Genomic DNA, 18,863 nt, shown 5'->3' with positions numbered 1-18,863 from the left:
ATGACCATAATATAATATAATATATAAATAATATAAATATATCTAATAAAATGAAATAGAAATATCTTACTGTTTTTGCCATATGTGATATTTGTGCTTTAATTGAAGAATATCTAGTTCACATGACAAACTTGCTTGTTTGATCAATGACTAAGAAATAAATATTTTCTATGTTAATAAAACATAATAAATATGTTCTATAAATAAATATTTCACACTCATATTTAACGTTTTTCATGTTTAACATTTTTCACAATTCTAGAAATCAGTTCATTTTCTGGTTTAAATTATATTTTGAATCCCATATTTTCGGCGTAGTCTCAGAAATGTATATGTCATGATCTTTATTCATTTTTGCATTACAGCGTACTGAGAGAACAGGCCCCGACCAAACCTGAGCCTGCAGTGACTGAGGATGATGAGGATGTCAACAACGAGGAAGATGATGTCTGGGACAACGATGAAGATGGTGACGGTGAAGATGATGAAGACGAGGAAGATGACGATGAAGACACTGATGAACAAGACACCAGTGAGCAGACCTCCAACGTTGCCATGACAACCACCACCACTACCACAACAGAGTCTATAGAGGAGGTTGTGCGAGGTGAGATTTCATCTGTTGACATTATACATTTTCAGTGGTACATTTCCAAACATTATGACTACAACTATTAATACTGAGATTAATAATGAGATCATGTGGCATTTCAAGACATGAAGTTTGAACCATCATTGTGTAGTTCCTTGAGCATGAGCAAAAAGTTACAAATGAACACTTAAACAAATCCACTGAGTGTCTCTTCCCATTAGCGGTATGCTGGGCCCCTCCTCGGTCAGGGCCATGCCATGCCAAGATATCCCGCTGGTATTTTGTGGCACAGACGGGCCGATGCACCCCCTTCATGTTTGGGGGCTGCGGGGGTAACCGCAATAACTTTGAATCAGAGGAGTACTGCATGGCTGTCTGCAGCAGCAGTGTGTGTAAGTCCAGATGTCTCCCGAAAGGAAGTCCATCTCTCCGCTAATCAGCACATCGTCTCTTTCTCACTTTCTTCGCATCGTTTGTGCCAAACTCACAAGCTCAGCAGATGGCTGGATGCTTTAGCACGCATGGATTACAGGTCTCTGTGAGGTGACTGTATAGGCAGAGCATCTTGTTCTTTTACTTTAACCTTCTGCTGTCTTTTCTGAGCACACTGAGCACTGGAACTTTTCTTTAACTTTTTAACTCTCCATCTGTGTCTACAGCACCATTGTAAATAAAATAATATTATTGTGATATACAAATGGGTATAGGGCTGAGTGGTGTGAGACTAGTTAGTTTTACTGTTTTGATACTGTTCTGACTTTTTTAACAAGTGTTAGATTATAGGAAGCTGTTTGGGCACTGTAATTAATATATGTGTGTGTGTGTGTGTGTGTGTGTGTGTGTGTGTGTGTGTGTGTGTGTGTGTGTGTGTGTGTGTGGGTGTGTGTGTAATTCTTCAAATGAGTTTTGTAAAGTGTATAACTGGATTATACAAGAATAGGCAAAAGAGAATGGTCATTTATAACAATATATAAATACACTGTGAAACTTAATTTTATAAAAATTGTTTTGCTTTTATTTTTAATGTTTCTTTATGAAGTTTGACATGCTGAAGATGAAAATCACATGACGTTTTGTGTATCATTAACAGTGCTCAAAACTAAAAAAATTGTCAGAAAGAGCTTTATTGCCAAGTATGTTTGCACATACAAGGAATATGTTGTAATGTCACAAGCTTGCAGTACACGGAGACAACACACAGATAATAAAAATAAAATGTGAATTAAAATACGCATGCATAAATATAAATTAACCACAAAAAAATAATAAATTGTACGTACATGTGTGCTATAGATAGAATAGGAATAGAACAGAATAAAATAAAGTTGCAGGGATATACTAGGATTTAGGGTGATAAATGTGTTTAAGGTTATTGCACATACTTTAATTGCACAATGGGAGAACATTAACTGTTCATGAGGTAGATTGCACTGGGGAAGAAACTGTTCTTGTGCCTGGCTGTCCTGGAATTTGATGCTCTTTAACGCCGACCAGATGGCAAAAGTTCAAAAAGGAGATGGCTTGGATGTGATGGATCCAGAGTGATTTCTGAGCCCTTTTCCTCACTCTGGATGTATACAGTTCTTGGAGGGTAGGCAGGGGAGCACCAGTAATCCTTTCAGCAGTCCGAACCATTCTCTGAAATCTTCTGGTGTCTGATTTTGTAGTTGAACCAAACCAGACAGTTATTGAGGTGCACAGAACAGACTCAATGACGGCTGAGTAGAACTGCTTCAGCAACTCCTGTGGCAGGTTAAACTTCCTCAGTTGGCGAAGGAAGTACAACCTCTGCTGGGCCTTTTTAACAATGGAGTCAACGTGAATGTCCCACTTCAGGTCCTGAGAGATGGTGATTCCAAGGAATCTGAAGGACTCCACTGCAGCCACAGTGCTGTTCATGATGGTGAGTGGGGGGAGTGCAGGGGGCTTCCTCCTGAAGTCCACCATCATCTCCACTGTTTTGAGCGTGTTCAGCTCCAGGTTGTTAAGACTGCACCTGATAGCCAGCTCTTTAACCTCCTGTCTGTAAGCACTCATCTCCGTCCTGGATGAGACCGATGACTGTAGTGTCATCTGCAAACTTCAGCAGCTTGACAGAGGGGTCTTTAGAGGTGCAATTGTTGGTGTACAGGGAAAAGAGCAGAGGGGAGAGAACACAACCCTGAGGGGCGCCAATTCTGGTGATGCGGCTGTTGGATGTGAATTTACCAATTCTCACTAGCAGTTGCCTATCTGTCAGAAAGCTGGTGATCCATTGACAGATAGAGCTAGGAAAGAGAAATGGGTCAGTTTGGTCTGGAGGGGTGTTGGGATGATGGTGTTGAAAGCAGAGCTAAAGCCCACAAAGAGGATTTTCATGTAAGACCCTGTTTTGTCCAGATGTTGCAGGATGAAGTTCAGTCCCGTGTTGACTGCATCATCCACGGATCTGTTTCCTCAGTAAGCAAACTGCAGGGGGTCAAGTAAGGGTCCAGTAATGTCCTTCAGATAAGCCAACACCAACCTCTCAAATGTCTTCATGACCACAGACGTTAGGGCAACATGTCTGTAGTCATTAAGTCCTGTTATCTTGGGTTTCCAGTAATCTGTTGAAGATCTGTGAGAAGATGGGGAGCCAGTTGGTCGGCACAGGTTTTCAGACATGCTGATGTCACACCATCTGGGCCTGGTGCTTTTCTTCTCTTGTTATTTCTGTAGACCTGACGCACATCATCTTCACTGATCTGAAACGTAGGAGTGGGGGAGAGGGGGGTTGCAGGTTGTGTGGAGAGATGTTCAGAGCTACAAATCTACAGTAAACTCATTCAGGTCTTCAGCAAGTTGTTGATTGGCCTCAGTGCGGTGGGATGGTGTCTTGTAGTTGGTGATGTCTTTCAGGCCTTTCCACACTGATGCAGGGTCGTTGGCAGAAAACTAGTGTTCTAGCTTTTTAGCATAGTTCCTCTTGGCCACTCTAATTTCCTTATTCAGTGTTTCTTGCCTAATTGTACAAGACTCTGTCCCCCCCTTTTGTAGGCGTTCTCTTTGGCCTGACAAAGATGACGAGGTTTTGCTGTAAACCATGGCTTATCATTGTTGAATGTTAAATGAGTCCTGGTAGGGTTGCACATGTGTTCACAGACACTGATATATGATGTTACAGTTTCCTTGAGCTCGTCCAGATCGTTGGTAGCAACTTCAGAAACACTTCAATCAGTGCAGTCGAAACAGGCTTGTAATGCCCAGTGGTTTCGTTGGTCCATCTCTTTACAGACTTTACTACAGGTTTAGCAGATAAGTTTATGCCTGTAAGTCAGTGTAAGATGATCCAGGCAGTGGTCAAAGAGTCCTACAGCTGCTCATTGGATGGAGCGATATGCATTCTTTATTGTGGAGTAACAATGGTCCAGTATATTACTGGTGGGACATGTAACTTGCTTTCTATATTTTGGCAGTTCACAGCAAAGATTTGCTTTATTAAAGTCCCAGAGAATGATTAAAACTGAGTCCGGCTGTTTTTGCTCTGTGTCTGTTATTTGAACAGCGAGTTTCTGTAAAGCCAAGCTCATGTGCGTTTGCGGAGGAATTGTAAACACTTACGAGAATATACGAGTGAAACTCTTGCTGCAAATAGAACGGATAACAGTTAATGAAAAGCGCTTCTAGATCGGAACAGCACATCGGAACAACACTTTTACATCTCTACACCACCTTTCATTGATGTAGAAACATGTCCTGCCGCCACGCGGTTACCCTGTTGATTCTGCATCGCGGTTCGCTCTGAACAGCTGGAAGCTCGGCAGATTTAACGCGCTGTCTGGAATGGCGTCATTCAGCCAAGTTTCCGTGTAACACAGACCAGCAGAGTGTGAAAAATCCTTATTTGTCCGGGAGAGCAGAAGTTGTTTGTCCGTTTTGTTGGGTAGAGAGCAGAGATTCGCCAGATGGATGCTAGGCAGCGCGATAACTTATACAAGTTAATCTCTTACTACTCATACATAAAAATGACATGATACTTGCATATTAATGAGCTAACAACAGTTTAACATAAAGAGTTACCAAAAGTGAATGGTCCAAATCTTCAAAAGTGTACGTTAGATGATTTTTGTGTTTTATGACTAGTCCCACAATGTCCTGTAATGCTCCAGAAAGCACAAGGATATTCCAGAATGTTACAGAAAATTCTAGAATGTTCCATCCTTGCAAAAACAAATTATCTTTAAATATATATATTTTTTTTTCTAGATGGAAATGCTCTCCATATTGTAGTTACAGAGGTTTTTGAGTGTCAGCCTCCAGAGGCTTCAAGTAGATACTTTCAAATTTGATAGCATGAATGTTTGTTTGTGCTTTTGTCTATTTGAGAGCACCTGCATGCCAGTGTATTTCTTAACCTGCTGAACACTGCATTTCTGAATGTACCTCCCCCATTCTCTCTCTCTGTTTGTGTTTATCTCTGTGTGTGGGCCAGTGATGGAGCTGTAGTTGGCTTCTGGTCAGACCAGTCTGTGGCAGCGGTTCAGTGGGTGGTTTACGCTCGGTTAAGCACAATGCTGGACTCTGTGGGAAAGTGACAGCGGAGCAGCCCTCATCCTGACAGGGCATATTCCTCGCAGCTGGTCTGGCTGTTCCCGCATGCTCGCTGTCAGAAAGTGTTCACAGGAGCTGCTACAGAATACGCACACAAGCTCCACACACGTACAGTGGCAAAAAAAAGTATTTGGAAGCTTATGTTACACCTACATATGTCACTGCATTACAAAATATCAAACCACATTGCATTTATTTTAAAGAAAGAAATTTACAAGCCCACTTTTCAAATGAAACAGTTTACAAAAAGACATTGGTTATGTTTAAAATAGTTTAAAATTAAGACATTTTACTCTTAGTGGAGCGTGTCTGCATGTCTTTATGAAATTAAAACTGAAAACTGCTTGCTTTTTGAATACTTTAAAATTTCTGGTCTTATTGTGCATCATTAATTGATGCACATTATAAATTAAATTTTCCAACAAAGTCTAGTGTCATTCGTTTGCATATGCCACATATTTAATGTTTTCTACTAAATGCAGTGACATTCATATATTATTAAGTGTCTTAAGTGTCAAAACACTTTTTGTGGTCACTGTATGCTGTACACAGATGTACCATACTCAATGATTTTCCAGCATGAAAACTTATAACTCTCTGAGTGCACCTTTGGCAAAAACAATCTCACATAAATGTTTCTGTTGCTGCTAACCAGTTTTAACTTGCACCTTGAACTAGTTGTTCTTTCCTAGGAGTCTTTGCTCTCTTTGCCGTAAGGAAGATTCTCTGGCTCACATTTATCTGTTTTTTGACTTTCACTGAACAAGACTTCTCACTTTCTCTAGTGCCAACCATGGCCCCAAGCCCTGCTGATGCTGTGGATCGTTACCTGGAAGCTCCAGGAGATATGAATGAGCACACCCGCTTCCAGAAGGCAAAGGAGAGCCTGGAGGCCAAACACAGAGAGAAAATGTCAGAGGTGGGAACCTGAGTAGAGTGATGCATTGTAGTTATGTGTATATACATGTACATGTCTAAAATGTGGTAGTACCATGGTATCTGTTAATAAGTGTTCAGAATTCATTTGATAACTTTGTCCTTCCATTTCTCTTATCTTGGATCAGGTGATGAGAGAATGGGAGGAGGCAGAGAGACAGGCGAAGAATCTTCCTCGTGCTGATAAGAAGACCATAATTCAGGTAATCTTTTAATAATTGTGAATGGCATATATTGGCTGATGATTCATAAGCAGTGAACGGAGGAGAGTAAACAACATTTATTGTTCATATAATGTAGTGATTTGTGAATCTGTTATATAAAGCACTTAGCAGGATTGTGGTTCAAGTGCATTCAGATTTAGTAGTACAGCATACAGTTCCCATTAAAGTGGAGGGTGGATTTTCAAGGGGATTGAAAGGCTTGTGGTGTTTTATTCTTCAGGATTAAATGGCTGCTGGTTTTGTGTTTATTCGTGTTTCTATAGCGCTTCCAGGAGAAGGTGGAGGCGTTGGAGAAGGAAGCGGCCGGGGAGAGACAGCAGCTGGTAGAAACCCACATGGCACGAGTGGAAGCTCTGCTGAACGACCGACGCCGTCAGGCTCTGGAAAGCTACCTTAGCGCTCTGCAGTCTGACCAGCCTCGGGTATTCACACACAACCATAGTCCTGAACTACAAACAAAATAGACTAAGTTGCACAAATGTGTTTGTTTGCCACAATGTCTCTCATCTGCTAATCTAATGTCTGTGTAATGGATAAATGGCAACCGCTAACCCAGAAAAACCTGATTTGTCCTGTGTCCCGTCTCGTACAGCCTCGGCAGGTCCTCAATCTGTTGAAGAAGTACATACGAGCGGAGCAGAAAGACAGGCAGCACACTCTCAAACACTTCGAGCATGTGCGAGAGGTGGATCCCAAGAAGGCTTCTCAGATTCGGCCATTTGTAAGATTGTCAAGCTGTTCTTTCCTACTTCAGACGTAAAATGTGTAGACAGTTCAAACTTCATTTTGACCGCTTTTGCCTGTAGGTGATGACCCATCTGCGTGTGATTGAAGAACGCATGAACCAGTCCTTGGGGTACCTCTACAAGGTGCCACAAGTGGCTAATGAAATCCAGGACCAAGTAGGTGAGTGTGAGGTGCTTCTTTTAGCGCTAAATTCACTCACATATCATTTAGGGAATGTGTTTTCAAACTGGGTTCCACTGATTTGGGAGAATTTAAAACTTCATTTTAAAAATAAGAAATAAAAAACACAACTATGAATGCACTACTATTCAAAAATTTGTGGTCGGTAAGATGTTTTTTTTTTTATGTTTAATGTTTTTAAAAGAAGTCTCTTATGCTCACTAAGACATTTATTTTATAAAAAATACAGTGATATTGTGCGGGAAAAAATCTTACAATTTAAAATGTTTTCTATTTTAGTACATTATAAAATCTAGTTTATTCCTGTGATGGCAGAGCTTAATTTTTTTAGCAACCAGTCTTCAGTGTCACATGATCATTCAGAAATCATTCTAATATGCTGATTAGGTGCTCAAGAAACATTATTATTATTATCATTATTATTAATATTGTTAAAAACAGTTGTGCTGCTTAATATTTTTGAGCAATTTAATGCCTCCTTGCTAAATTAAAATATTTATTTCAAAAGGAATAAAGAAAAAAGAAGAAAAACTTATGTGAATGCTTATAACTAGTGAATGCTTAGAAATTATATTAATTATGAAACATAATATATTTAATCTTGTATTCAAATCTGCTTGCTTTCTCCAGCATTGCTGATTCAGCATGATCAGGCTGAAGTCACCCAACAGTTGTCGTCTCTCCAGAGTAAGATGAGGGTGAGCTATGGGAACGACGCCCTGATGCCCGACCTGCCTGACAGCACCACCCCGCTGGACACTCTGCCACCAGAGCAGGACGGCCTGGGCTTCATCCACCCTGAAAGCTTCAACCAGGCCAACACTGACAACCATGGTAAACATTTGCACACTGAATGCTGTAACTGAACTGCAAACTTTTAAAAGGCCCATTTTTATGATCAACATACATAACCAGATATTAAGTAACCAATAGTATACAGCTATACACTACATTTACGTTACATTTAGAAGAGTCTGAACAGCTTTTTTTGTCTTGTTCAGTTGAACCCGTAGATGTCCGTCCAATTCCAGATAAGGGTCTGCCTACGAGACCCGGTAAGTGTGTACATGTTGTTTTCAGCCATTGCTTTGAACAACATCGTATATCTAATCATTATATTCATATTTGTGGATGTTTGTAGAGATTCCAAAGGTTCGCCTGGATATTGAGGAAAGGCACAACGCTGGTTATGATGTTCGTGACAAGAGACTGGTACAACGATTTACACAAATATTTAGCTAAAAATATATAGAGATAAAATACAATATATGTATCTAGTATTTCACATTGTACAAAGTAATAAATGTGTGTGTGTTCAGATGTTCCTGGCAGAAGACATGGGCTCTAATAAGGGGGCAATCATTGGGCTGATGGTGGGTGGAGTGGTCATCGCTACTGTCATCGTGATCACTCTTGTTATGTTAAGGAAGAAGCAGTACACTTCCATTCACCATGGAGTTATTGAGGTGAGACACAACATTATAAACATGAAGATGCAAAAACCTCTAAGTCCGTTTGAGATTTTTCTTTCAAATCAGCTTTTTTTAATCAGGCTGCTATGAAAATATCATTGGACATTTCTGAAAATAAGGCATTCAGTAACTGACTAATAACATTTTCTTGTGTTAAAAAGTTAAATTACTGAACTAATATGTAGGAGCCTGATAAAAATGCTTATTTAAAAGAAAAAGTCTCAGAAAGATCTCAGACGGACTTAAGAGATTTTTGCATTTGAAGTCTTGTATATTACTAAAAGCTATAGCTTTTTTTATTTGGAGACTTAAGGAAATATCTTGTGAGTAATAAAAAAACTGGTATATTACTGGTACATTATATTAAAAATATTAAAAGAAATGTCTGCTGCCAGCACTAAAACATTTCATCAGAAAGAAATCCCTCTTTCAACTAGAAAGTGCAGCCGATTTAAAAATCATTACCCGTATGGAAAAATATTCTACATTTTCAAATATATTTTTTTATACCAAAAATGGCCCAAAAATATATCAATATATTTACATGTATATATCATGTAATATATAAATATATTAAGTATATTCACTACCGATATATTTTTGCCATTTTAAATATATAAATATATATTTTTAAAGCATTTAAAAATACATTTTGACCTCCATATATTTCAATCCAAGGAAGTACATTTCATGTCATGTTTGAAAGAAAAAATATATATGTTTGTTGTCTATAACGTGAATAAAAATCAACATCAACATTGCTTCAAAAAAAAATTACAATATTACATTATATATAAAAATGAAATATAAATCCAGTCTTGATCTAGTAGGTTATTCCATCCACATTTGCATTTAAGCTACTCTAAGATTGAAAATGTAATTTCAGGAATGTATTTCATTGAGCTCCAAATTAGAACACATTTAAAATTTGATATTTGGCCAGAAAATATATATTTATTTGTCGTATGGGTATTCACCGTCATGAAGGTCTGGAAAAAGGTCATGGAAATTCATCAGTCAAATGGCATAAAACTATTACAAATCATTTTCACTTATTGAAATAAGTTTTTAAATACTACAATTACTGAATCAAAATCCGAAGTTAAAAATTAAAGCTAAATGGAAAATGGAAAAAAAGCACAACATTTTTTAAACTTTAACATGAAAATAAAAATATCAAAGTAATGGGTCGAATTAATTAGAGGTCAAAATAATAGATATTAATAGTATATAAATAAACACTGCTGGGAATCATAGTCTAGGTCTGAGCAAACACTTTTAATGACGACCTAATTTTTTCTGTCTCAGGTGGATGCAGCAGTGACTCCTGAGGAGCGTCATCTCACTAAGATGCAGCAGAACGGCTATGAGAACCCCACCTACAAGTTCTTCGAGCAAATGCAGAACTAAAGACCACTTCAGATCCCCTCACCACCACCCATCACCACCACCATCACCCCACTCTATCAGGACAGAGAATGCAGACTGATCCCTCATACACACTATCGGTCAGCTCTGTCACCATGGAGATGAGAATGGCTTCCATCACCTGACCATTTCATCCAATCGAATGAGCGCTCACTCAGTTTGCACAGAAGAGTGACGTGTCACTGTCATCTGTCAGTACGTTGGTCCATCTGTGCGCTCCCATGCCTGTCCATCACAGCACTGTGGTGAATGAAGCGTTCTCTTTGCCCATGCTTTCCTTCTAACTTACCCATGATCCTCTAAACCATCAAGTTTTTTTTTTTCTCTCTACTCTTTCTAGACCATTTTGGTTCCCCTCCAGAACTTCCTTAAGCACTTACGTCATCTTCTCTTTTGTTTGCACATTTCCTTCCTCCTCCGTCCTTCCTTTTTCCTGGGCACTCAGATGATGCAGTGCTGTGTTTGGCTACATGAGGCTCCAACCGCAAACAACCAGATGCAGAATAATGTACTCATTGTTTAACTTTCCATTCAGGGTTTTTTTTTTTTTTTTTTTTGGAAAAAAATGCAAAAAAATATATATGAAAAAATCCATACATTAAAAGAGGGTATAAAAAAAAACATTTACAGAAATAAGAAAAGAATGTTTTTATTTTGTGTGTAATATGTATTGAATTAAGGCAGAAACTAGCTGTATCTATATAGTGCATGGCAATTTTAACAGAGAGATGGTTTCTGAATCCAGACTCAGACTTTGACCTCTCTCTCATGTAGAGATTTTAGCTGGATTGTACATTTTATTGTCTTCTTGTGATCACATTTTAAATAAGTGAAAACAAATCTGCTTGGCTACATCGTCACAGGGACATGCTTTAATCAAAGTGTGCTTTTTATTTCTTTTGGACCATGCCACGCACACTTAAATGGTTGCATGGGGCTGGAAAAAGATGTATGTATTGTATTATGAAGTGTAATATTAGCCCACGTTTTAGTTCTTTAACGTTCCATGCACTCTGATTTTTTTTATTTTAATGGTCTAGACCCTTTTTGCTTTGTCAAGTTTTATTCCATGTGGGGATTTGGTATGGGGCCGGGATTAGGGAAGGAAGGTATGGAGTGGTGGTGGGATTTTGCTTCAGAAATAGCCACCATTTTTGGATTGTGTGAATTTTGTCCCATTTTGCCCTCTTTGTATTCCCCCCAGTGTCTGTGATATTCACGAACACATTTTGGGACAGAAACACCTCACCTTCTCCCCCTCTTTTATTGTTTCACTTTAGTATCTCATAGCACCTTACAGGCCAGAGCAGATAGAAAGGAACAGGTAAATAGGAAATATTAATGTAATGGGTTCATGCCATGCGGTCTTTTGAAATGACCTCTTAAGAGTTATTTTAAAAGTGCCATGATGTTGAAGGAAATTGTGAATGTTGTAAAATACATTGTATGAGAGACAGCCATTATCAGATTCAAACATTGTGCAGTTATGTCACAGTGCACACTGCTCATTATGTTCCTGTATAGAATTACCTTAGCTCTAACATCTGGTGTTGTGCTGATTAGTGGATACTCTGAGGTGAGTGTCTGTGGTCAGTAGGGAACAAGGAAAGCTATTTGACATTTTCCTTCATTGTCTATTCAAACCATTGGCTTAGAAGGGGAAAAGCTTTCTACAACACTGTAATCCATGAATAAAGTTTTGAATGTACATATAAAGTCCTTGTGATGTGGTGTTTGGTGCACAAAACAAGAAACAAAGGGTGTTTTTGATTTCTGCTGCATTATGCAAGACCTGGGCAATTCAAAAACCAACTGTCTCTTTATTGCCCTCTGGTGGACAGTAAAAAGTACCTCACCTCAAAAGATCCTTTACAAATGGAAAATATCAAAATACACTGCCCACGTGGCTATCAAAAACAGAGTATATACAATGGAAATATAGCCGATGCTACCTTGCAGTCAGAACAAGCGTACAAAAACTGAAAGCTCATACGTGATCATCTATACTTTTGTCTCTCACATCCACACATACACTCACTCTCTAAGCATTTTAAGGATGCTTAAACATACACACTCGCAACAAAGCGCACATCTGCTTATAAACCCGCTGTTTCCCACCCTCCCCAAAGTCAAATGTTGAACCCGGTTTCCTCCCATCTTAAACTTGTCTCCTGATTGGCTGGGAGTAACAAGCCACTCCCTCCTCAACTGTCTTTCTCCAAAGCTGCTGCAGCCAGAGTGACTGTGGTGACGGGCTGGCCTGTGGCAGTGGTCAGCGTGACTGTGTTGACGGACTGGCCGAGGCCGTGCAGCTGCACCCGGGCGAGTTTCTTCTGCTCGCACTCCGTCACCAGGCTGTTGAGCTCTGCGGCGCTGTATCCGATCAGAGTCCTCAGGTCGCACACAAACTTGTAGACGAAGCGCTTGCCCTGCACTTTGCTGATCATGTCTCCGTCGTAGTAGTACCTGTTTAGGGGAGACAGGATTTGATGGATAGAGTTAGTGTTCTCATTGAAGTTTTTGCTGCATCCCTCCATAAGCACCTAAACTAGAGAGGGGAAATGATACACTCGCACCTGAGAGCTCTGCTTAGCTTCTCGTAGTTCATGGTGGGCTTGTTCTTGCGCTGACCCCATTTCTGAGCTACCAGCTCAGGCTGATTGAGTTTGAACTCGCCCTCCTCTCCCACCCAGGAAATGCAGTCCCGAGAATCCTTGTCTGTCAGCAGCTCCAAAAGAAACTGCCACAGCTGAATCTGACCGTTATTACCTGAAGTGACACACAACACAATCATAATCAATTCTACAATCATTTATTAGAGTTTTGCATGTGAGACTCTTATTTTTCTTTGTAGAAGGTTTTGGCAAAATTCTGAATTTTAGTTTTACATTATGCTCCAGATTCTGATCATTTCTAAAATGCTAATTAGGTGCTCAAATGTTTTTGTTGAAAACAGCTGTGCTACTTATTCTTGTACAAACTGTGATACATATTTTTCATGACTCTTTGATGAAAAGAAGGTTCAATAGAACACTTATTTGAAATAGATTTTTTATGTGTCCTTTCTGAATAAAAGTATTCATTTCCTTTACAAAAAAAATAAAATAAAAATTATACTGGCCCCATACTACAGAACAGTAATTACTAATATATCATCAATATTATTTATTAATTTAAATCATTCCAAATAACAAAATGTAATTTATACAAAAAAGTAAATGTATTATAAAAAACTACATTTACACATGCATTATTTCATATAAAGATACTAATAAACCTGAGCTTTTACACATAAACATTTGTTGTATTTGTTTGTATGTACCTGTGCGGTTGCCAGGGGAGCTGCGCTCCTCTCCTGAGATCCGGGGGGCTCGGGGAGTTTTGTTGTGCTTCATCACCTTAATGGCTGTAGGTGTGGCCTGCTGCACAGGGGCAGGAATGATCTGCACAGCTGGAGAATATCAAGAAACTGTTACCCAGAAGACCAACACATGCTCCTTTCATTGAAAAGCTTAAGGGTCGCCTAGAGACACAAACTGGCCTTTAAGCAAATCATGTGCAGGTTATACAAAAAGTGTTATTCAAGAAGGTACTCAAAAGGTGCTTTTGTTGGTAAAACTGAGCAGAAGCAACTGCAAAAACAGACAAGATTCAGGTCTACTGATACTCACGTTGATCAATGGTGACTGTTGCTTCCTGACCCTGATCCTGACTCGCAAGTACATCTGCACAGAGCATTAAAGAGATTCGAAAACGGGCTAAAAATATTGTGATAAAGAAGTTGGAGAGCACGCACTCTCTTTCCTATGTGAAACTTACACTTGCGTAGAAGCTCCAGGTGGCTCCACAGGATCTCTCCACTGGGCACTCTCTGGAGGAACTCCTCCTGGCTGAAACCACAGAGCTGGCGGCCGGGAATGTGAATGCCACCCACCTCCATTTCCTCAATGCCGAACTCTTTCATAACCCAAACTGCCCAGTGGATCACCTGATCTGCTGTCCACTGCACCGGGTCTGACAGACAGACACATAAAGCTCATTAAATATATCTTCTTACATATTCTAATTTTTTTCGTTACTTGCAGATTCAGCATTATGTACAGCAAACTTATTCTGATTATAGGATTCAGCAGGAAGAGCATTATTTCTATAATATAGTGCGGCAAGCCCCAGACTCTCGGCATATGGTTTCACAATTTGTCTCCCTGTTCTCTACACAGGTCATAACACCTTCTGACTATCTTAGGGTAGCCTGGGGAAAGAAGGCTGGTATCAGCTTATCTGATAACATCTGGTCTGAAATCTTGAAGAGAATACATAGCTGTTTCATCAATGCAAGACTTCAATTAATTCAGTTCAAAATTGTACAATAGACTGCATTTTTCTAAAACCAGACTCCACAAGATTTACCCAGCTGTGTCTCCTATGTGTGATCGATGTCAAGTTGCAGAGGGAACTTTATCTCATGCTTTTTGTTCTTGCCTGAAACTCCAGAGATATTGGGAAGATATTTTCTCTTGGTATTCAGTGGCATATGATCATACTCTTCCTCCTGAAATGGAATTGGCCATTTTTGGCTACTCTGACACAGTTTTCTCTTTGCCTTATCATTTGCAGTTGGCATTAATGTTGGGCATGGTTGTAGCCAAGAGAATTATATTAAAGGATTGGAAACCCACTGCTCCCCCATGTTTTCAGAAATGGCTTGCGGAGATGGTCTCTGTTTTAAACCTTGAAAAAATTCGTCTGAACGAGTCAAAGTCTCTTAATTTTTCCAAGATCTGGGGTCCCTTCCTCCAACATTTACATAATAGTAGAACTTAAAGATTATTATACTATTAATAGTAATTATCTGTTATGGTTATGATTTTTGTGGTGATTTTTGTCCCTGTCCCTGCATGATTTATATTCATTTTACCAAATTTATTTAGGTATTTGTGTCATTTCTAAACTCGTCTGGCTTGTTGTTGTTTTTTTTTTTTTTTTTTTTTTTTTTTGTGGGGGGGGGGGGGGGGTGTCATGATTTTGCTTGTTTGTTGTTATATAAAACTAATAAAAATAATATGGCAAATAAAGCTCATTAAATGAAACTGCTACTGACTAGGGATGTAAAAATGCACTGATCTGACAATGAAAATGTTTTACAACATTTAGCAAATTGAATATTTTTATACAGCAAGGACACATTAAATTGATTAAGGTGACAGTAAAGACACTTTCAATTTAACAAAAGATTTCTAATTCCATATAAATGCTGTTCTTTTGAACTTTCTATTCATCAAAAAATCCAGAAAAAAAAATGTATCATGGTTTCCACAAAAATATTTCAACACTGATAATCAGAAGTGTTTCTTGAGCACCTAATCAGCATGTTAAAATGACTTATGAAAGATCATGTGACACTGAAGACCGGAGTAATGATACTGAAAATTCAGCTTTGCCATCACAGGAATAAATTACATTTTAAAATATATTGAAATAGAAAACAGTTATTTTGAATAATATTTCACAGTATTACTGTATTTTTGTTCAAATTAATGCAGCCTTGGTGAAATTTTAAAACATCTCAGCGACCCCAAACTTCTGAACACTAGTGTATGTATGATATAGTACTCATCATCTGTGCCTACTACGCTATTACAAAATCCATTAAATATTTAGATTTAACTCTTAAACATGTTAACATCAATGGAAAACTCACCATAGGGAATGTTCAGTCGAACCTGCTCCTTGCGGTACCCTTCCAATGCGGCCGCCCAGCGGGTCACCTGCTCTGAAGTCTCATCAGGAATGGCGGCTCTCTCCACCGCAATCACGTGTCCATCCTCCACCAGATGTGCTTCCTCGCCAGCAGCCGCGTCTGGATCGATCACCACCTCCACCGTCTCCACCGGTTTCACAATCTCCAGAATATTCAATTTTTCTTCACCTAAAACAAACCACAAACCCACAAGCAAATCACGTTTATATTGATGTTTTATTATTGCTGTGAATGGGTAGTTGTCAGCTAACTTTTTTTTAGAAAGATCTATCTTAGTATTTAATTTATATTGATATATAAAGGAAATAATAACTTATGTAATTGGTGATTTCATATCAAGTTTTCCACTATTTTTAATCATGATTTTGCTCATTTATTTTAAATGGTCCTTGGTGTGATTATTTTTTAGAAGTGCAAATACTCATGTAGTGCCTCAATTACTACGAGCTCATAAAAGCGGCATGAATAATTATAGAAGAATTACCTAAGAATTACACGTCACTCCGCAGGACACGTCAACTACCCAAAGATTTTCATTTGTCTGAAGGGCATGTTGTTGACAAGTTGAGATTTGTCCAACAGCAATATGAGATCATTGTAAACTGTTACCCTGTTTCGTGACAATCTGCACGCTGAGCTGTACTGTACCATCTGTTTTCACTCCTTGATCGAACAGGCTGTGATCAGGATGCAACTACACGAGGAAAGAAGCAGAGTCAAGGAGTGAAGAGCTTAATCCACAATACAAAGAATGCACTCAAATAATATTACATTAATAAAGAAGAACATACTAGGATGTCCTGCAGACAAATGTCATATCCATCCAGCGGGACCTGAAGACGAGGCTCCAGTAACTTCTTCAGGTTGCCGATCGGCTCATTGATGTCAATGTCTTGAGTAATCAGTTCAGCTGCTGTGATGGTCTGCTCCTCGATCCTGACATTTGGTCACATCATTTCAACAGATCATTTCACAGACACAAGACACACATTGCTCAATGAGATGATTCCGCTAAACACATCAAACAGTGATGGGAAAAAAGGAAGAGAAAGACAGAAAAAGCACTTACCCTTCCTCTAGACACTCCTGTTTCTCCCGTCCATCAATCTCAATTTCAATCATCTCCTCTGTCTCACTTTTTGACATCCCTTCAACTCCTTGTCCAACTACAAAACAAATACATAAAAAATATAAAAATTAAAAGACACATTCTTTTGCAGCTAATCACAAGAAAGTAAACAAGAATTGTCACACCAGTAACACTTCACAATAAGGTCTCATTTCTTAATATTGGTTGAAGCATTAGCTAACACTAAGGAACGATCACAATTCATTAACTTTTAATTTTTAACAGCATTTTTTTTAATATTTGTTAATGCTGGTTTATATAAATACAACTGTTCATGTTAGTTTACCGTGCATTAAAATATTTTATTTTTAAAACGTATTAGTAAATGTTGAACAGTAACTAAGATTAATAAAAGCTATAGTAGTATTGTTCATTGTTAGCTCATGGTAAACGTTAACAAATAAAACCTTATTGTAAAGTGTTGCCTAATTATCTTTACACACACACACATATACATATATATATATATATATATATATATATATATATATATATATATATATATATATATATATATATATACACACACACACACTTGAAAATAAAAAAAATAATATTTAATTTCACATTATGTTTAGCATTTTAAATGAACACAAAGTAATACAAAACATGCAACTGTGCCTAAAAGTCACTACATGGTCAGGTCAACGCACTCTTGCGGTCTCTACGAAGTCTCTGAAGTCCAATAAACTCTCACGCAACACCGAGGCTTTGCTTGAGTACAGGCCCACCATGGCATTTCCCCATATAAGCACTCTTATTAAACACAGGAGAAGCAATTATTTATTAAATATGCCAAACATTTGGTCAAGCCATTTATTATTTTAGTGTGTGGATTAAAACGGAAAGGCTTTTATTAATATAATTTCCACCAGCGACTGGGTGGGAAGACGACGCGCGAGTCGATACAAACGCAGTTGCCATGTTGGAGTGCTTTTGGGTTTCGTAATATAACCGCAAAATTGGGCGTAAAAGACTACTTTTTAAAACTTCCAGGGGTTGCTACACATCAAGACTTTTGATTCTGGAAAGTTAAAACGGAAATGGAAGAAACGGAAACAAAACAAGAGAAGGGCAGATGTAAAAGCAGCCGGAAATCCTGGCCGAAGTCACGGCGGCTGACAGACTTCCGAAAACAGCCGTGCGACTGAAGAAACGGACGGAAACATCACGGTTTAACTACGTGATTCGTGCGGAATAGAATGTATACGACAGGTACAATCATGGATGGAATATGTATGTATACCTGGCCTCTTTGTTAGCTGCTTAGCTGATGCTGACCAAAGACACGCCTGGTTCAACTGAATGTCTGCTCGCGCGGACAACTCGCGCTAACTTTTACGAAAAGTCGCGCGTTTGTTTCTCGCGACGGTGTTATATGCGTCAACGACACAGTTCGATGAAAACAGATATATTTTAAATTATCCAGAATAAAGTTTACAAGTATGTTTACCTACTGCTTGTCGGACCTGAGAGGGCTGGCTTACAGTCAGTTCTGTTAGCACTCCAGCTATTAGCTCTGGTCCCCTCAGGAGGCTAACAGTTAGCTCGCGCAGAAAGCGGGAAAACTGACACGATAATAGCCTCGCACATATGCAACATACTCCTTTTTTGCCCGCGTTTAGCTCACGTTAATTAGTATTGCGACCCGACGTACCTCTTTATCCCGTTCAGCAAGAGCTGTGTTGGAGTTTTTGCGCACTAAAGCTGGTGTCAGGGGCTATAGTTTAGTGTGGTGCTAATAAGTTGAGTGAATGTTCATGCTGGTTTTTGGTCAACATTGCATTGGGGGCGGGGATGAGCAGGAGGCCTCGCTGCCCGCTGA

General features: G+C 38.9%; 2 protein-coding genes across 8 annotated transcripts in view; one reads left to right on the top strand and one right to left on the bottom strand.

Moving 5' to 3' along the window:
• Positions 1-11,864, top strand: part of LOC109056413 (amyloid-beta A4 protein-like) — a 21,954-nt gene extending 10,090 nt beyond the window's left edge. For 2 of the 3 annotated variants that reach the window (XM_042764051.1, XM_042764050.1), the window contains exons 6-17: positions 366-607; positions 814-984; positions 5,947-6,080; positions 6,226-6,300; positions 6,585-6,743; positions 6,914-7,042; positions 7,128-7,227; positions 7,879-8,082; positions 8,250-8,303; positions 8,390-8,460; positions 8,568-8,714; positions 10,029-11,864. In XM_042764051.1, coding sequence (XP_042619985.1) covers positions 366-607; positions 814-984; positions 5,947-6,080; positions 6,226-6,300; positions 6,585-6,743; positions 6,914-7,042; positions 7,128-7,227; positions 7,879-8,082; positions 8,250-8,303; positions 8,390-8,460; positions 8,568-8,714; positions 10,029-10,130 — 1,588 coding nt within the window. In that variant the 3' untranslated portion in view covers positions 10,131-11,864. The remainder of the gene's footprint in view (positions 1-365; positions 608-813; positions 985-5,946; positions 6,081-6,225; positions 6,301-6,584; positions 6,744-6,913; positions 7,043-7,127; positions 7,228-7,878; positions 8,083-8,249; positions 8,304-8,389; positions 8,461-8,567; positions 8,715-10,028) is intronic. The other variant, XM_042764052.1, reaches the window with a different exon arrangement.
• Positions 10,729-18,863, bottom strand: LOC109076901 (GA-binding protein alpha chain-like). 5 transcript variants are annotated; one of them, XM_042764053.1, is made up of 10 exons: positions 18,696-18,863; positions 16,979-17,075; positions 16,701-16,845; positions 16,519-16,603; positions 15,850-16,077; positions 13,968-14,162; positions 13,820-13,873; positions 13,471-13,599; positions 12,725-12,917; positions 10,729-12,614 (listed from the first exon to the last, which is right to left on the bottom strand). In XM_042764053.1, exons 2-10 carry the CDS (start codon positions 17,053-17,055, stop codon positions 12,353-12,355), a joined length of 1,368 nt encoding a protein of 455 aa, XP_042619987.1. In that variant the 5' UTR covers positions 17,056-17,075; positions 18,696-18,863; the 3' UTR covers positions 10,729-12,352. The 5 variants fall into 5 exon arrangements, with proteins under 5 accessions (XP_042619987.1, XP_042619988.1, XP_042619990.1 ...); XM_042764054.1 differs by lacking the exon at positions 18,696-18,863 and adding an exon at positions 18,492-18,677; XM_042764056.1 differs by lacking the exon at positions 18,696-18,863 and adding an exon at positions 18,496-18,677.

The sequence above is a fragment of the Cyprinus carpio genome, chromosome A9, assembly GCF_018340385.1.
Source record: "Cyprinus carpio isolate SPL01 chromosome A9, ASM1834038v1, whole genome shotgun sequence".
Taxonomy (NCBI): domain Eukaryota; kingdom Metazoa; phylum Chordata; class Actinopteri; order Cypriniformes; family Cyprinidae; genus Cyprinus; species Cyprinus carpio.
Note: the sequence above shows the minus strand (reverse complement) of the source record. Positions and strands in the feature narration are given on the sequence as shown.